Source organism: Nipponia nippon, unplaced genomic scaffold (assembly GCF_047370975.1).
Source record: "Nipponia nippon isolate SJK-2023a ecotype South Korea unplaced genomic scaffold, ASM4737097v1 scaffold_3, whole genome shotgun sequence".
In the NCBI taxonomy this organism is placed as follows: Eukaryota; Metazoa; Chordata; class Aves; order Pelecaniformes; family Threskiornithidae; genus Nipponia; species Nipponia nippon.
In genome coordinates, this window is record NW_028262347.1 from 64290727 (window position 1) to 64305318 (window position 14592).

Genomic DNA, 14592 nt, shown 5'->3' on the forward strand with positions numbered 1-14592 from the left:
AAAAATGCTTACCACCCACAGAGAAGTCACACACTAAAATGAGTCTGGGAAGAGCCTTCGCACTGAAGAATTTCATCCTGCACTAGTGATATAACCTAGCACTGAAAGTCTGTCCAGACCCACTCCCGATCAGTCCCTAGCCTGGGCAGGCTCTCCAGCGTGATTCACACTGCAGCTGCAAACCCGTTAGTTGCCAAGACAGCTGCAGCACTTCTTTTCTGACTGATGCAGATCATGCCTTTTAGATGTCAAAGCACAGTAGCGTAACATAATTACTCCCATTCAGCTCTTTAGGAGGTGTCTCCTGCTGGGAACCGTACCTATGGTGAAAGGCATTCCTGTGTAACACTGCAGCCCTCTTTTGATAGCACAGGTGGGAAATCAGAGTGCACAGGTGATTGCAAAGCTCTCTGAGGGAAATCAACTTCATTCCAACACTCATATATAGACCCTTGCTGCTCTAGACCTAACTAGCAACAAGGAGAATGGATTGAGAACTACAGAACAACTTCAACTTTTAGGTGTCGAATTATCCAAAGAAACCTCAGTTGCCGATTAAGCTGGTTGGAAAAGAGCAACACATCAAGAAACGCTGCACATCAAACTTCTGAAAACGCTGGGTAACAGCTCTAATAATAGCTGCAACTTGGAGAGCATGGGAAAACCCTTTGGTCAGGAAAACTGTTTAGATCCCTGCTGTCCACTCTGAACCCAGTTGTTGCCAAGATGACTTCTGCTGTCACATTGCCCCTGCTGTTCCAGGCTTGGACTATCTTAACAGACAACAGGAACCAACCAAAACAGCTCGGGAGGCTGAGAGCAGGCCTGGCCTTGGTAAGCCCTGAGCAAGAGGTGCAGACCAATGTTTTACCTCTTCTTTTGGTTTCACTGCCAAGGAGGAAAACGGCACCAGGTTGTGAACTGTGCTGCTGGTGGGGACACCTTTTTAGTATTGGCCCCCTAACCAGGGGCATGGCATTGCATTAATTACCAGCACCCCGTCTCATCAAGGAGAGAGCAAAAGAGGCATCCTAAGGGAGGGGGCTGCAGAGGCATCTTGGCATCAGCATGGGCAGACTGCGTACTGCCCACTGGCACTGAGCCAAGACCAATGCAGGGCTTGATCACACAAGCACATAAATGCCCTCTTTGAGGGGAGGAAGACCTTTCTTGCACTATATTAGCAAAAGGTCTTCCCCCCTACCAGGGGAAGGTAGCCTTGGAGTGAAAAAAAGTGAAAGTCAACAAACCATTTGTATAAGGGAATGCTCTTTTTTCACCTTGCTAAAGGGCAATAAATCTCTTATCACACTGTACTTTGTGGTAGAAGACAAAAAGGAAAAAACTCTGACATGATGAAAGTCATCGGCAAAACTCCACTTTTTCCACACAGGACCTGGATTTCACCCAAAAACCTTCTGGAGCAGGAGAGGTGGCTGCTTGAATCAAAGTACCTTAGTGGGAGTCCCAGGTACAGAAGAGGTGGGGGATGCTGGGAAGGTCAGGACACATTTCTTCCCCAAACAGCGGCTGTTGGTTTCAATGTCTTCATAAGGGTTTTCCTTCGATGGTGGATCTGCAGCAAAAAGCCACGAGCAAGAGATTGTAAGTGCAGAAGATCCTTGAGGTTTGCCATAAAAATCTGTTTGGGGATCTGCTGGCCTTCTCCCACCTCCCACATCAGACATAAAGACCTGTTCTCAAGCATTCCTGCAATTGCTTCATTCTCTCCATAGCCCTAGAAGTCCAGCTGCTCGCTGGACAGTGTCCAAACCCTGACACTGATGTATGCAGCCAAAGCCAAACGTATCACAGATACTACAGATGGAAAAGACTCAGTGAGTCCTCAAGTTCATTTCCCTGTCTTCAGAAGAGCTGTGAGGTTCTCATGCACATCGGTCCATAATTATATTTCCTTCTTTCCAGTCTTCTGCTTAGAGTTGTCCAAATGAAACTGTGAGCTGAAGGCTAGCATAAGGGTCCTCTCCCCTCTGTTTAAACCCCACATGTAGGGGTGACCTCTGGTCATCGTTTAATTGGCACTGAAGCGATGCACTGCTCTTGAGCTTAATCCACTCTCTGAACATAGATGTCTGTCACACAACACAGGTTTTCAAACACATCTACCAATCTCACATGCCCCACTTTAGAAAGAGGGAAGGACTCACCTCACCTAACCCAGGCCATCCAAAGTCAGGATGCTCCCTCCCTGGGGCAGGGAGGGACACCTCTGAAGTAACATTCAGCTCATTCTTACCCACGGTCCCCTCAAAAACACAAGGCTTGAATGACCACACAGAGGTGTCCCTTTCTTTCCATTGATTCTAGAGATGAGGCACACAACTAATCCGAGTTTTAAACACCCAAAATTACATATAATGAACTTCTTACATCCCACACTCTTCAGCAGTGCTGGGAAATGAAAACATAAGGGTGTTCAAAAAGAACACACAACTCTGAAAAAGCAGGTTGTGACATCTCTATCCGAGCATCTAAGAAACCAATGACAAAGGCTTAGCCCAAGCATCTGCATGGGCAGGCACTTTGTTACCAGATTTTTCTCTTCATTGCCATCATTTCACGACATCCCAGTGGACAGCTGGGACTTGAAGCAACTGCCTTTCTCTTATCGTCATGTAATGTTTGGCTGAGAGCAAAGACTGGAGGTCAGGGATGCTGCAGGCCTCTGGAGCAGGGACTGGTAATGGCTGTAGGATTTGTTTAACTGGTGCGCTCTGTCCTGCCTGCCCTGCTGGGGCAGAAGTGCAGCTGAAGTCTTCAGACAAGGACAGAAACCCAAGTCGTCTTCAACACTATCTTCTACAGTGGCTTGGTGATACCCAGCAATATAGTGGTGCTCTGAATTCACCAAGGAAGAGAAGGTAAGCATGCGTGACACCAGCGAAGCAAGTTTGCAAGAACATTTTGTCAGCAAGCATGCTCCTGTCCCTGAAAGTGGCTCCACTTTCTAATTCCAATGGCACACTTCAGTATTGAAAATATACTTTAGCTGTCACATAACTGAGTAGATTGGAGAAAAAAAGAACAAGCTTGGGTTCTGTTGCCTACCCTACCCCCAAAGTGCTTGGCAGCATGTCCAATTAGCCTCAGTCTAGAAGAGCACCATTTCCCTCTTTTTGACAAACACACCTTGTTGTCTACCTGCCCAGTACAATTTCCAATATTCCAGGTAAGCAATGGTGAACGGGTAAAAAGATAGTGCATGAAGGGAATCTGTGTGGCTTGCTGAGAAAGGGGACAGTTCTCCCACCCACAGCTGAACCCTCCCTAAGTCAGGCATATGAATATGGGGTGTATGTGCGTGCTTGCATGCCCTGATGGGCACACAGGATTATCTGTGGGTCAGCACTAGTGTCCTGCAGCTGAAGTCTTGGTTCCCCCTCCATTGGTGTGGTTTTCACAAGTTGTTTATGTTTCGTGGACTATACGCGCCTGCGGTCTTCTGAAAAAGAAAACTAGCTTTTTTTGAGTTATCCCTGTCCACCCCTTTTCCCAAGCTTCCATCGTAACACCACCAGGACTGCAGGAACCAATTAAAGATCACTGTTTCCAGGCAAAGTCTAAACATGCAGCAAGAAAACAAAAAACCAAACATGCCCCATTAGCTGACAATTACCCATAACTTTGTTTTCTTTTAATCTTTGCAACTAAAAGCTGGAGGGGAGAGGAATTTCAGCCTGGTATTTGAGTTCTCTGTAAGCCGGGGACACAGGGGTGTGCTTGTGTTTGGATGGATGGATTTGCCTATACAGCCACGCTGTAATGCTATCCATGTTATTCCAGCTGATGAGGTGACCCTTACTCAGTGGTTTCTGAGACCTCCCATCATGCCCCAACACAAAAACACCCAGCAGCTGCCCACGCACTCCCTGTTCCTTTGGATCCCTAAGTAAGAAGAAAAAGGCAAACACGGGTCCCCTAGCTCCACAAATGAGGCTGACAGCTTCAAAAACGTCAAAAAGGATAGATTGGCATCACCTCATTTGCCACCAGTCCCAAAGGAACACGATTCCTTTGAGAGATCTTTCTCATCAAGTATGATCAGATTTTATTCATATCAAAATAATAATGCCCTGCCTGCTCCTGAGAAAACGTAGCTCCTCCCACACCAAACAACACAGACCACCTTTGTAGGATTACAGCTGTATGGTGAGAGCCGATGCAGCTATCCTCTTCCTATTCTGCTAAACTCAGCCAAGAGCTTTACACAGCACCAGCCTACAGCTACTAAAACTTCTTAAGGCTTTTTCAAGAGGGATACTTCTACTCTGTGTTCCATAAAAGGCCATCTAACCCACAATGTTAAAAAACACTACCTAAATTGAGAGTGTTACAAGAAATAATCTTTAAAATGGCATCGATCTGCCATCAAAGTTAAGAGAATGAAGCAAAACTCAATTTCAAAGATTGTGGGACCTAGTTTCCTAATTTCAATGGTACCTGGAGCCATACACAATCCTATTTCTGAACTGTGGAATTGACTTCGAGGCTATGTTTTCAAACTGTTCACATTATCTCAGTGGTGACAAGCTTACCACAATGGACAGATCAGAGCTGTGAAAATTAATCCACAGGACAAAAGGAAGACAGAGGAGAGTTGCCAGCAAAAAATAAAAGCTGGTTCCCACATGCCTCAGGTTCATCTTTGAAGCTGATGAGTTTTGAAATATTCCATCCATTTTTCTTATTACTTGCCAATAATCTGTGTAAAACATGTCTTGGTTTGCATTTGGATAATAGACATACTTTATTCAGCACCTCTCGTGAGTGCCTGTTGACCGCAAGTCTTCTCAGTTACTCAGCATTAGCAGTCAAATCCCTCCCCTGTCCAAAGCTCCTACCCAGGATGTCTTCATAGACGTTCTCCTCAGATAAAGTGCGTGTGAGGGCCAGCTTGGTCTGCGCGTACCAATCCACCCGGCCGTTCTCAGACGATGACTGCAGCAAGTCTTCAAATTCGTAAGACTTCCTGCACCATTGATGGGAGGGGAGAAGAAGCAAACAGGAGAGTGATACAGTTAACCAGCATTTATAACCAAATCACGGCTAATTCACTTCTCCAACATGCCACACAGTTGGCAAAATGAGCTACTGAGAAGAGAACGTTTCACAGCCTCATCCCATATAAAGCATGAAAAAGTTAATGCTGAGATCAGTTATTTTTATCAGCCACACAAATAAAGGCATTTCAGGGATGCCATAGATAATCTGGGTTGTCATGGCAATAGCACACTCTGAAGATGCAAGTGTTAAGTGGCACATCCTCCAACACTGCACAGAACCTTAAGCCATAAGAGGTCCCATTTACAGCAGAGATCCCACCCTCAGCAGGAATAGGGGGACCCCAAAATCAGCTCTCTTTGAGCAATACAGGAAAGCAATACTCACATGCAGGATTGGTAGAAAGGGCAAAAACAATTAAGTGTCCTTCTCTAACAAACCTGGAAATTTTCAATTTCCTTCCTGCACCCACGCCAGAAATTTTTAGGTGACAGTTTACGCAGCGGACATCAGAAACAGCTGTGCATTTTACACTCGCCACCCCAAAAATGTGTGATAATCATATGGGAGGGGAGAAAAGGCAAGAAAGCACTCCAGAAGAATACATACATATCAGATTCAGTTAGAGGAACAGGCTCACTGTCAACAGTGAAAATGCTGTGGTAGAGTCTAGAGATTATCATTCCAGACTCTGTTCCAGACCAGCTGTAGTCATTTTGTAATTAAATAGATTTTCTGCTAAAAAACCAAAACAAAACCCCAAACCCCTCAATCTTGGGCTTGAAGGTCAAGCCACGTAATACAGTGACCTTAAAGCCCAAATATGCCATGACTTATCCGTTCACAGCTACTCTATATAGTTGTGCTGGCAACTCATACATTCTCAGAGAGATGAATGCTGGTTATGGCCAGCAAGGCTCTCTGGGGATTATGAGTGACCAGGGAAGATCCATCTCTCCCAGACAGATATGGGAAGGCGGGACTCCACCATCAAGACCAACACCTTTGTGAAACACAGCCCGAATACCTGTGGTCAGCGTTGTTCTTGTGCTTCCCGCTCCAAAGCCTCCTGCTGACAGCTGATGGGGGAGGAGAGGATGGGAGAGGAGGGGGAGGAATGGATGGCAGAGGGGGTAAATTTCTTTTATTCCTAGCTGCTGGCACCCAGTCCTCTTCCCCCTCGTGTTTGAAAGTCCGCCGGGGCTTTGGCAGTGGGTTGATGAAGGGTTTCTTCTCTGGCACTCCTGGCTCTGTGTACACGTTCTCCACCGTGCACTCCTTGGATTTTGCATGAGAAGTTCTTACCTCTTCTAGAGTCCCAAAAATTGGCTCACTGATTTCAGAGTCCAAGCCAAGAAGCCTTTTGTTGAGCTCAGCCCCACATATGCTCTCATGGCCCTCGGGAGCAGCGTGTCCTTGTGCTGCCTTCTCCTGCAAGCACTGTGGGGAATAGTAAGTACCAGGCAACTGTGGCTGCAGCTCTGCTGAGCCGTCTTTCAAAGCCTGCTCTAGCTTCTTGACCTGACTAAGCACTGAAAGATTCTCCTTCTGGACCTCCCACTTCCCACCTTTCACCTCCTTGCATTTTCCAGGGCTGGACTCACATTCCTCATCCTTCTGTGCTTCCCCCTTTCGGTCTGCTGCCTGCCCTGTGTCTTTCTGAGTTCCTGCTTTCCGCTCACTCTCTTTGCCTGCCCCTTTGCACTCCAGTTCCCAGTTCATATGTCTCTTGGTCTCCACTTTCCGAGTCACCAGTGCTTCCCCACTTGTCTTTTCAGTTACACAGGGCACCTTGCGCTCCTCTTTAACTCCCTGCTCCTCCTCTCTGCGAGGAGCAGACTGCGTTTCCTTTTTCCCTTCCCATTCTGAAATTTTGTCCTTGATGCTGAAGGACTTATTTCTTAAGCCAATTTTTCCAGGTGACCATATATTCTGAGTGCCTCCTATCTGTCTCCTGATGATTTTACTGTTTTCTTTAACGTTCAGATCCACAGACGGGTCACTGATGATCATTTTGGGACTAAGCATGTTCTGATGAAAGCAGTCTAGCCTTGGATCCAGCATCAAGTTCTCCAAGGCTCCCAGTGGGTTCTTCACCACAGAAGAAACTGGTTCAGCTTCAGGTGTTAAACCCAGGGTGACAGAGGCACCTTCAGAACATCTCTCACCCAAAAATCCACACAAAGGTCTTTCTAATTCCTTCACAGCTGCTGTATTGTTTTTATCTGCAAGCTTGATCCTACACACCAAAGACAAAAAGAGAAGAAACATTCACTGCTACTGCTCACCCTTGGTTTTGTCCATCAGCTCCACAAGCTCTCGTAAAGCTGATAACAGCAGAGGATGCTCAAAACAAGCACTTGAGAGATGGGCTTACGGGGGAGGACACTCAGGGAAAGGCCTTTCTAGCCAGAACGCAATGCTCTCCTCTTGTTACAACTAAGACGCAGTTTGAAATGAAGTCTTTCTCTGTGGCAGAAGTAGGTGGCAGGTGAGAGACGTATATTTTGTACATCAGACATGCTGATACCAATGAGAGGTTCACCAGCGTGTGCGTGCATGTGTGTGTGTGTGTGTGTGTGTGGACATCATCAGGGCATTAAGCAGGTCCACTGCAAATAAATGCAAAATGGACCATTTGCAAACAATAGCAAAATTGCTGCTGTTAAACAGAGGAGAAAACATATGATACAGCTGGCATCCCTCTAGTGCCTGCTGAGAGGATCTCTCTTGGTCCATCCAAATGTTCCCCAAATGCTTATTAATGCACAAAGACTGCACTTTTATTATTACATTTCTATGGCCCTACCATCCCAGGCCACACACAGGCTTGGGCCCCCATGTACCCAGGCACACTGCCTCGGCCTAGAGCCGACGATATAGCACCCAGACACCAGATTCAACATTCTCAGAGCAAAGGATTAAATGTCTTCACTCTTTGAGTCCAAACTGCACCAAAAATCCCTAATATATTTAGTCTAGGGATTTCCAAGTGTGCAATATCACAATATCAATATTGTGATATTTGATCAATATAGTAAAGTTCCAGCTAAACAGAGAGTTATTCCAACACAAAATGTTTCTGAACCAAAGCACTTAGCCATGTCTTTAGGGTCTGCCTGGGCTTGGGAAGGAGCACCAGGACAACACAAGGTAGTTACTGGGATGCAAACCTGTATCATTAGTCCCATTTAACCATGATCCCAACACTGAGATTCAAGTCAAGAAATTGCTCCATTAACTTAAATGTATCAAGTCTGCCTCTTCCAGAACTTAGCGCTCTTGTAAGAGCATCCATGTGGATACCCTGTGTGCTGGCAGGCCTTGAGCTTTGTCCTGGAGTTAAGCAACGCTGGCAGACATTGCAGATTCACTTGTAGTGCAAATTGAGTCTGGGACGGGATGGGACCTGAGCCAGATACTGTTCTTCCCTTGCCTCACAGATATTTAACTCCTGGCTGTCTCAGTGACAACATCATGCTTTGGTTAAGAGCTGGCACTGTGAACACCATGGCCTTTCCCAAGGAGCAGGGCACCGCAGTGCCACTGGTGGTTGGACTGTGCAGTAGAAACCAAGGTTGGACACCAGGAAAAACCTGCAATGGGTGGGGACAGTAGGGCTTGTCAGAGGAGTCTGCAGAGTCTCCAGCATTGAAGATTTCAAGTGCAGGTGGGGATATCATCAGCACAAATGGTCTGGCCTTGGGGCAGACCTCTTCTAGTACTGTGAATCTAGCACATTATCTGTCTGACTGGATGCTAAAATGCATAGCGCCACAGTCCTGAGATGGCGATGAAACCACCTGAGACCTACAGGGTTGTGTTTTAACGTGTGAGGAGAGAGGGACAGTGCAGAGCAGAGAGTGTGTTCCCTTCCTTTGGTTTTCTTTCTGTTAGGGATAAAAGCACAAGCAAAGCACCCCGGCACTGAAACATGGAAAGCTCTCACCTCTCAACAGACTTGCAGACACTGCTTTCAGACTTGCTGCTCACATCGGCTGCCTTGCTAGCTGTCATCATGTCAGCACACGGCAGGGCAGCAGGTCACCTGCAGACAGACACAAGGAGGAGGCGTTGCTCTGTGCTCAGCATCCTTCTGTCTTCTTTCTACACACACACACACACACACAGACACACACACACACAACACAGACACACACACACACAACACAGACACACACACACACAACACAGACACACACACACACAACACAGACACACACACACAACACAGACACACACACAGACACGTTTCTTTCTGAAATCCAGGAGAAGAGCAGAAGTAAGACATGACAGCTCTCTGAGGACAGCCTCGGTTTCCTCCTCTGTGAAACGGGAAGAGGGGTGATAGCATTACCCCTCAGAAGCCCAGGGAGGAGTCAACAGGTTTTGAGGGCAAAAATTATCTTTGACTCAGCATCAACTGCCGTACCATGACTTCGATATGGAGCACGTTTTATGAAGGCTTTTATTGTTGCCAAAATCTCAGCGGATTTAGATTTTTTTTTTTTCCTCACAGAAGACTAAAACAAAAACAATTTTAAAACAACCTGTGTTAAGGCCACATGACCAAAGTGGTCCCTGTGCATGTAACACTGTCACAATGTCCCCAGCTTGGGACAGAATACATTTTAGGCTGAAGAGACACTGCACTGCAGCCACTGGTTTCCTTCTCTCTGGTGGGCCATGTTAGGCTGCTACTGATCTGATTTCAAGGACAACTCCTCGTGAGCGTAAGATAAATCAATCACAAAAATGAGTTGTTCTCTTTGCCTCATGATTTTTAGCATTCACGGAGCAACTGTCCCTCTCTTTCTTTTGAGTACTGCTGCTACCGGGTCAATGCAACAGACTCCATCCTCTTCTTATTGCCCCACAATACTCTTACTTGTTAAATAAAAAAATAAAAAAATTATTCTGTTACTCCGCAGCACCATCTCTCCTCTCTTCTCAGGGTGGTCTGCCTGCTCTGCAGCATTGCAATGACAACAGGCTCACCATCTTGTAGGCAAAACTTGGAAAATCTGAAGCCTCTCAAATCTGCCAGATGCTGCCCTGCCATGCCTTCCTAGCATTTGGCATCAAGATCAAGTGCCTTGGGAAATTTAGTAGGTTCTTGTCGTTTAAAAAATAAAAACCACCACACCAGAAGCAGTAAAGAACAAAAGGATCTCTCGTTTCCACTGTTGAAGTGTTTTGGGCAGAGAGAGGAAAAAAGAAAGAAAGAAAGAAAAAAAAATCAGTCTTGTTTGTTCGCAGTTTTCTCTCCCTCCCTTTATCCCATGCTGGCAATGTTCCTGAGGCGAGGAGTGAACTCTGGGTCAACTCAATGTGTACACACTCGAGGCAGCTCATTGCTAACCATTTAGCGGACTCTCTTTCCCCAGACAATAAACCCCCTTGGCTTCTCTTCCTCGTTAGTAACTGGAACAAACACCCACTTCACTTCTAGACACAGAGCAGCCTTGCAACACTGTCAAGAAAATTTACCAGCCCGAGGAACAAAATCTATTCATCCATCAGTTAACTGTTATGGATTGAGAATAATGAAAAACTGATGATCGCTCGTGGCCCCGGCCAAAGAATGACTCACCCAGGCAGCCAAGGCAGATTCCTGCAAAGCTGCACCAGAGGCTGCTCTGCACTTGGCTTACAACTTCCCAAGAGGAGGGACGGTCTCTTCACTCATCACTCATTTAGTGCCTCACGCAGCAGGGTCGGTAGCCAGAGCTCCTTGGCACCGTCTTTAGCGGTAAGAAACATAACAACAATGGGAGCTGGCACACACACAACCCCTGCGGCTCCACTGCCACACCGAATGTTCACTTAGGATGAGCTCCTCTGTCTTGATAACACTACACAACTTCCCCATCAGGAAACTCCATCTCTCAGCCTTTTCCAATAGTCCCCTAACAAACACTGCCTTGAAGACGAACATCTGAGCATGAGCAAACGTGTGCTGGTGCTCAGCACAGTCATGTATCTGACGTACCTCCTGTGGGAGAGGACAAAAAGAAGATAATACAGAATAAGAGGTGCACTCGTTTCTTCATCTGTAGTGGATGGGACAGATCCCATTGCCCTCGGTGAGCAGAAGCAAGGCACAAAGCAGTTGCTGAGTGCTGCAAAAGAGTCCCCCGTGAAAGGAGCACCGCTGTGATCACAGATCAGCATGACTTGGCGCCAAGGCCAGAGGGACACCTCTCATCCCCCAGCCATCATGTGTGGCAGGAGTAACCAAAGCAACACACTCACACTGGGCAGATTAAAGAGCAGGCCAGCAGCTTCCAAAGCAGCAACACATCGAATGCTGCAATGTGACAACAACCGGGTACCTACCGACACACCCATTGACAACACACACCACTTAGGAGAGTAAAGTCACCCCTAGGAGATACACAGATTGCTGCGCCTTCACCCTTGAGCAGCAGGGTATACAGAGTGTCCTCAGCATCACCTACGGGATTACTGTAGCACGTTAGCTGGTCCTGCCCAAAAAGAGTAAATATTTATCCAAACACACCGGATGACATGAGGGGAAAAAAAGAGTCACCTCTGGAATAAAATAGCAGAAAATAATCAGGTACCTCCCAATTAGTCCAACAGTCAGATAATTTGCTTGGGGCCAACCCCAAGCCCAAATGAACTTCAAAGGTGATGGGATCATCTCTTCCGTTAATAAGGTCACCAGAAACAACTTGCAGGCCTGACCCACAGGCATTGCCAACACCTGACAAGAGGAAGCTGGGATGGCAGCGATGGAAAATTGCCTCTAGTAGGAAAACAAAAGGTAGATCTTCTCTACCGAGGTTTGGCTCCACAAGGCACCCAGAGTTAGCATGACAGTTCACTGCAAAGGGCAAGGGGAGCTCCTGTTCCTCCTGTCTCCCCACATCTCTGTTATGATCGACCACAGGCTACCCTGATCGCGTGCTGGCTTGGGCTCTCCTTGGAGCACTTCTGTGACCTGCTATAGCTCACTGAGAGTTTTAGACAAAGCAGCTCAAGGAATGCATCCAACCTGCACCCGATCTGGTACAAGGGAAGTGACGAGACTGTGTGGACAGGAGGGAAAGAGGGAGGGAAGCGGGGAGAGAGAGCATGAGAGAGTGTACGTGTAGGGATAGGGAAGGGAGACCTGCCAGAGGCTCAGAAGTGTTATCCGAAATGCTCTGCTTTCGTGCTTCACATGCAACGTGACCAGGGCCCTACAAACTGCCTAGAGGAAACAAGCAGGGTTGAGTTCAGTTAGCAGGCAACCCGAGAAGGACATACATACATCAAGCTGGTACTGCCTGACCGATTGCTGCTTTCTCTAAAAACCACAGAAGAACTTTCTACCAGCAATGGGAGGCACAGCCCCGCAGCAACCCGAGCCCAGGGCCACCGCTCCTGGCACGTACATCCTGGAGCAGCAAGGCCATAAAAAGGGAGAGAAGATGCCGAGCCCCATTTGGAGAGCCTCGCCACTGCAATTTATTCAGTAACCCCTGCCATTGTTTGGGGGAACAAAGCAGTCATCTGACATTGTTTCAAAATTAAACTGGGAAAGGAAGGACAGGGGAGGAGGCGGGAGGAAAGAGGGAGGGGAGGGAGCTCTCAAACCTGTTGGCCGGACCCTGGGAAGGATGTGAAGTCTCCCAGCAGAAGCCTCTCGGCGTATCTCCCACATGCACCCGGCCCCACGATTCCCAGGGCCATGTGATAGGGGCTTCCTGCTACCAAGCGAAGCAAGACCTACCCCGACCTCTCTCTTCCAAACAGAGTTCCTGCCTGCTTTGTGTTCGCAAAGAGGCGTTTGTTTACTGATCTATCATTGGCATGCAGGAAACAGCCTTGAAATGAGCTGTAATCATCTGTCTCCAGCAATAGCTGTTTGGCTTTCTTCTAATTTAAGTTTTCCTCCCACCCCCCCTTCCCCAATGCCCTCTTCCCCACTTCCGATCAAAACGCTTTTGGAGTACGCACATCTGGTTCAGGGCACTAGATACTATGCGATGTTTCCAAAGCAACCAGTGAATAAAAAAGAGGCGCTGACAGTAGGCACACTCCCACCCCCAAAGGATGGAGAAGTCTTCCAGAGGAATACGAGCTAAACTCCTTCAGGGAAAGGAAGAAACCAGCTTTGCCCACTGAGCTTGGTGCAGCCACCAGGTGATGACAAAAGCCAGAGGAGCACCAAATGCCCTGCAGTCTACATCATCAGAAACGTATGCAGCCAGCATGCGGGTCGCACACATGGAGTCTTGCCTCCGATAAGGTCAGGCAGGGATGGCAGCAAGCCTCCCAGACCTCCCTTCTTTGCTATTTTGTTTGTGGGGAATAAACCAAGCATATCTCGAAGGGTCTTGTGGTTTGGGGATGGGTATTACCATTGCCGCGTGCTGGAGGCCGTGTTTCAAGATTTTCTTTGCTCTGTTTACTCTGCACCTCGCACAATAATTGGATCCAAGTCCATAACTGGGATACTAGCCACACCACTGGTGCATATAAACAGTAAGGCTTCACAGCACCAGAAGCGACCCGCAGCTGGTCAAACTCTCCTCCAAGAAGAAAAAAGACACACTGTGTTTAAAGCCCACGCACGCTTTCTCCTTGGTGCTCAGAGAAATGCCTTCTCCAGTTACTTTCATGAGTAACCCCAAGCAGCCAGACAAAGCCTGCAAGTAACACCTCTCTGCTCCTGTGCTTTACAGAATGAAGGATGCAACACACAGACAGCAACGACGAGCCAACAATATATAACATACATATATGAAGAACAGGAAGGATGCCAAGAAGACAAAACACTAACAGGAAAATCATGACTAAGGGGAAGCCAACAGTTAAAGACTTCAAGGCTCCCCTCCCCAGCCCTTGCTCTGTTTGGAGCCCGTTTCCCTTTGGGGGAAGAAGCAGGCATGAGAACGTGTGCTTATGCACGAACACACACACAGAGGCCACTGCATGGTCCCCTGTGCACAGTCCCAGCACCAAGCAGTGTCCCTGGACCCGGGTACAAGCACGTTGCCTTCCCAAGGTCCCCAGCAGCAGCGCGAACTCAGGGGGCGAGCCCCCGCAGAGCCAGGAGGACACCAACCAAGCGGGGATACAGCTAAAGCCGAGAAGGGCAATGGGACCCAAGAGCAGGCTCCCCGGGCGAAACAAGATGCTTGCAGCAGGGGAGTCACTGAATCAAGGTGCGCGATGCCAACCCAGCGGCAAGGCCAGCCTGCCCTGACCTGGCAGCCTCGCAGACGAAGGCCTGACCCCCAGCTCGTGCTCCCCTGCCATGGCTCCTAACCCCTTTGCAGCCCTGGGCTGCTGCCTCTTTCCCTCCACCGTGAGAGCTCCCAGGAGCTCCCTGCCGCAGCATGGGGACGTGCTGCTGCAAAGCGCTTTCCTGGGCCAGCCTCCCCCACGTGGCCTGGCGCCTTTGGGCAGCGGCGGTCACTGGGTGGCTTCCTCCAGCGGGAGACCCCAGTCCCACAGGTGCCCATGCTGGTCACACAGCCAGGCCCTCTGGTCTCACGTACCATGGTGCAGCAACTCCGGACATCAGCTACTGGCCCTCCTGCTGTTTCTGGTATG

The 14592-nt window shown here is 48.1% G+C and overlaps 1 protein-coding gene across 1 annotated transcript in view; it reads right to left on the reverse strand.

Annotated features, from left to right (window-relative positions):
- DENND2A (DENN domain containing 2A) overlaps positions 1-14592 on the reverse strand; it is a 60748-nt gene that overhangs the window by 27291 nt on the left and 18865 nt on the right. Inside the window, exons 2-5 of the mRNA XM_087766118.1 lie at positions 8972-9070; positions 6050-7261; positions 4863-4990; positions 1455-1576 (exon numbers count right to left, since the gene is read on the reverse strand). Of these exons, the coding sequence (XP_087622244.1) occupies positions 1455-1576; positions 4863-4990; positions 6050-7261; positions 8972-9042 (1533 nt within the window). The 5' untranslated portion in view covers positions 9043-9070. The remainder of the gene's footprint in view (positions 1-1454; positions 1577-4862; positions 4991-6049; positions 7262-8971; positions 9071-14592) is intronic.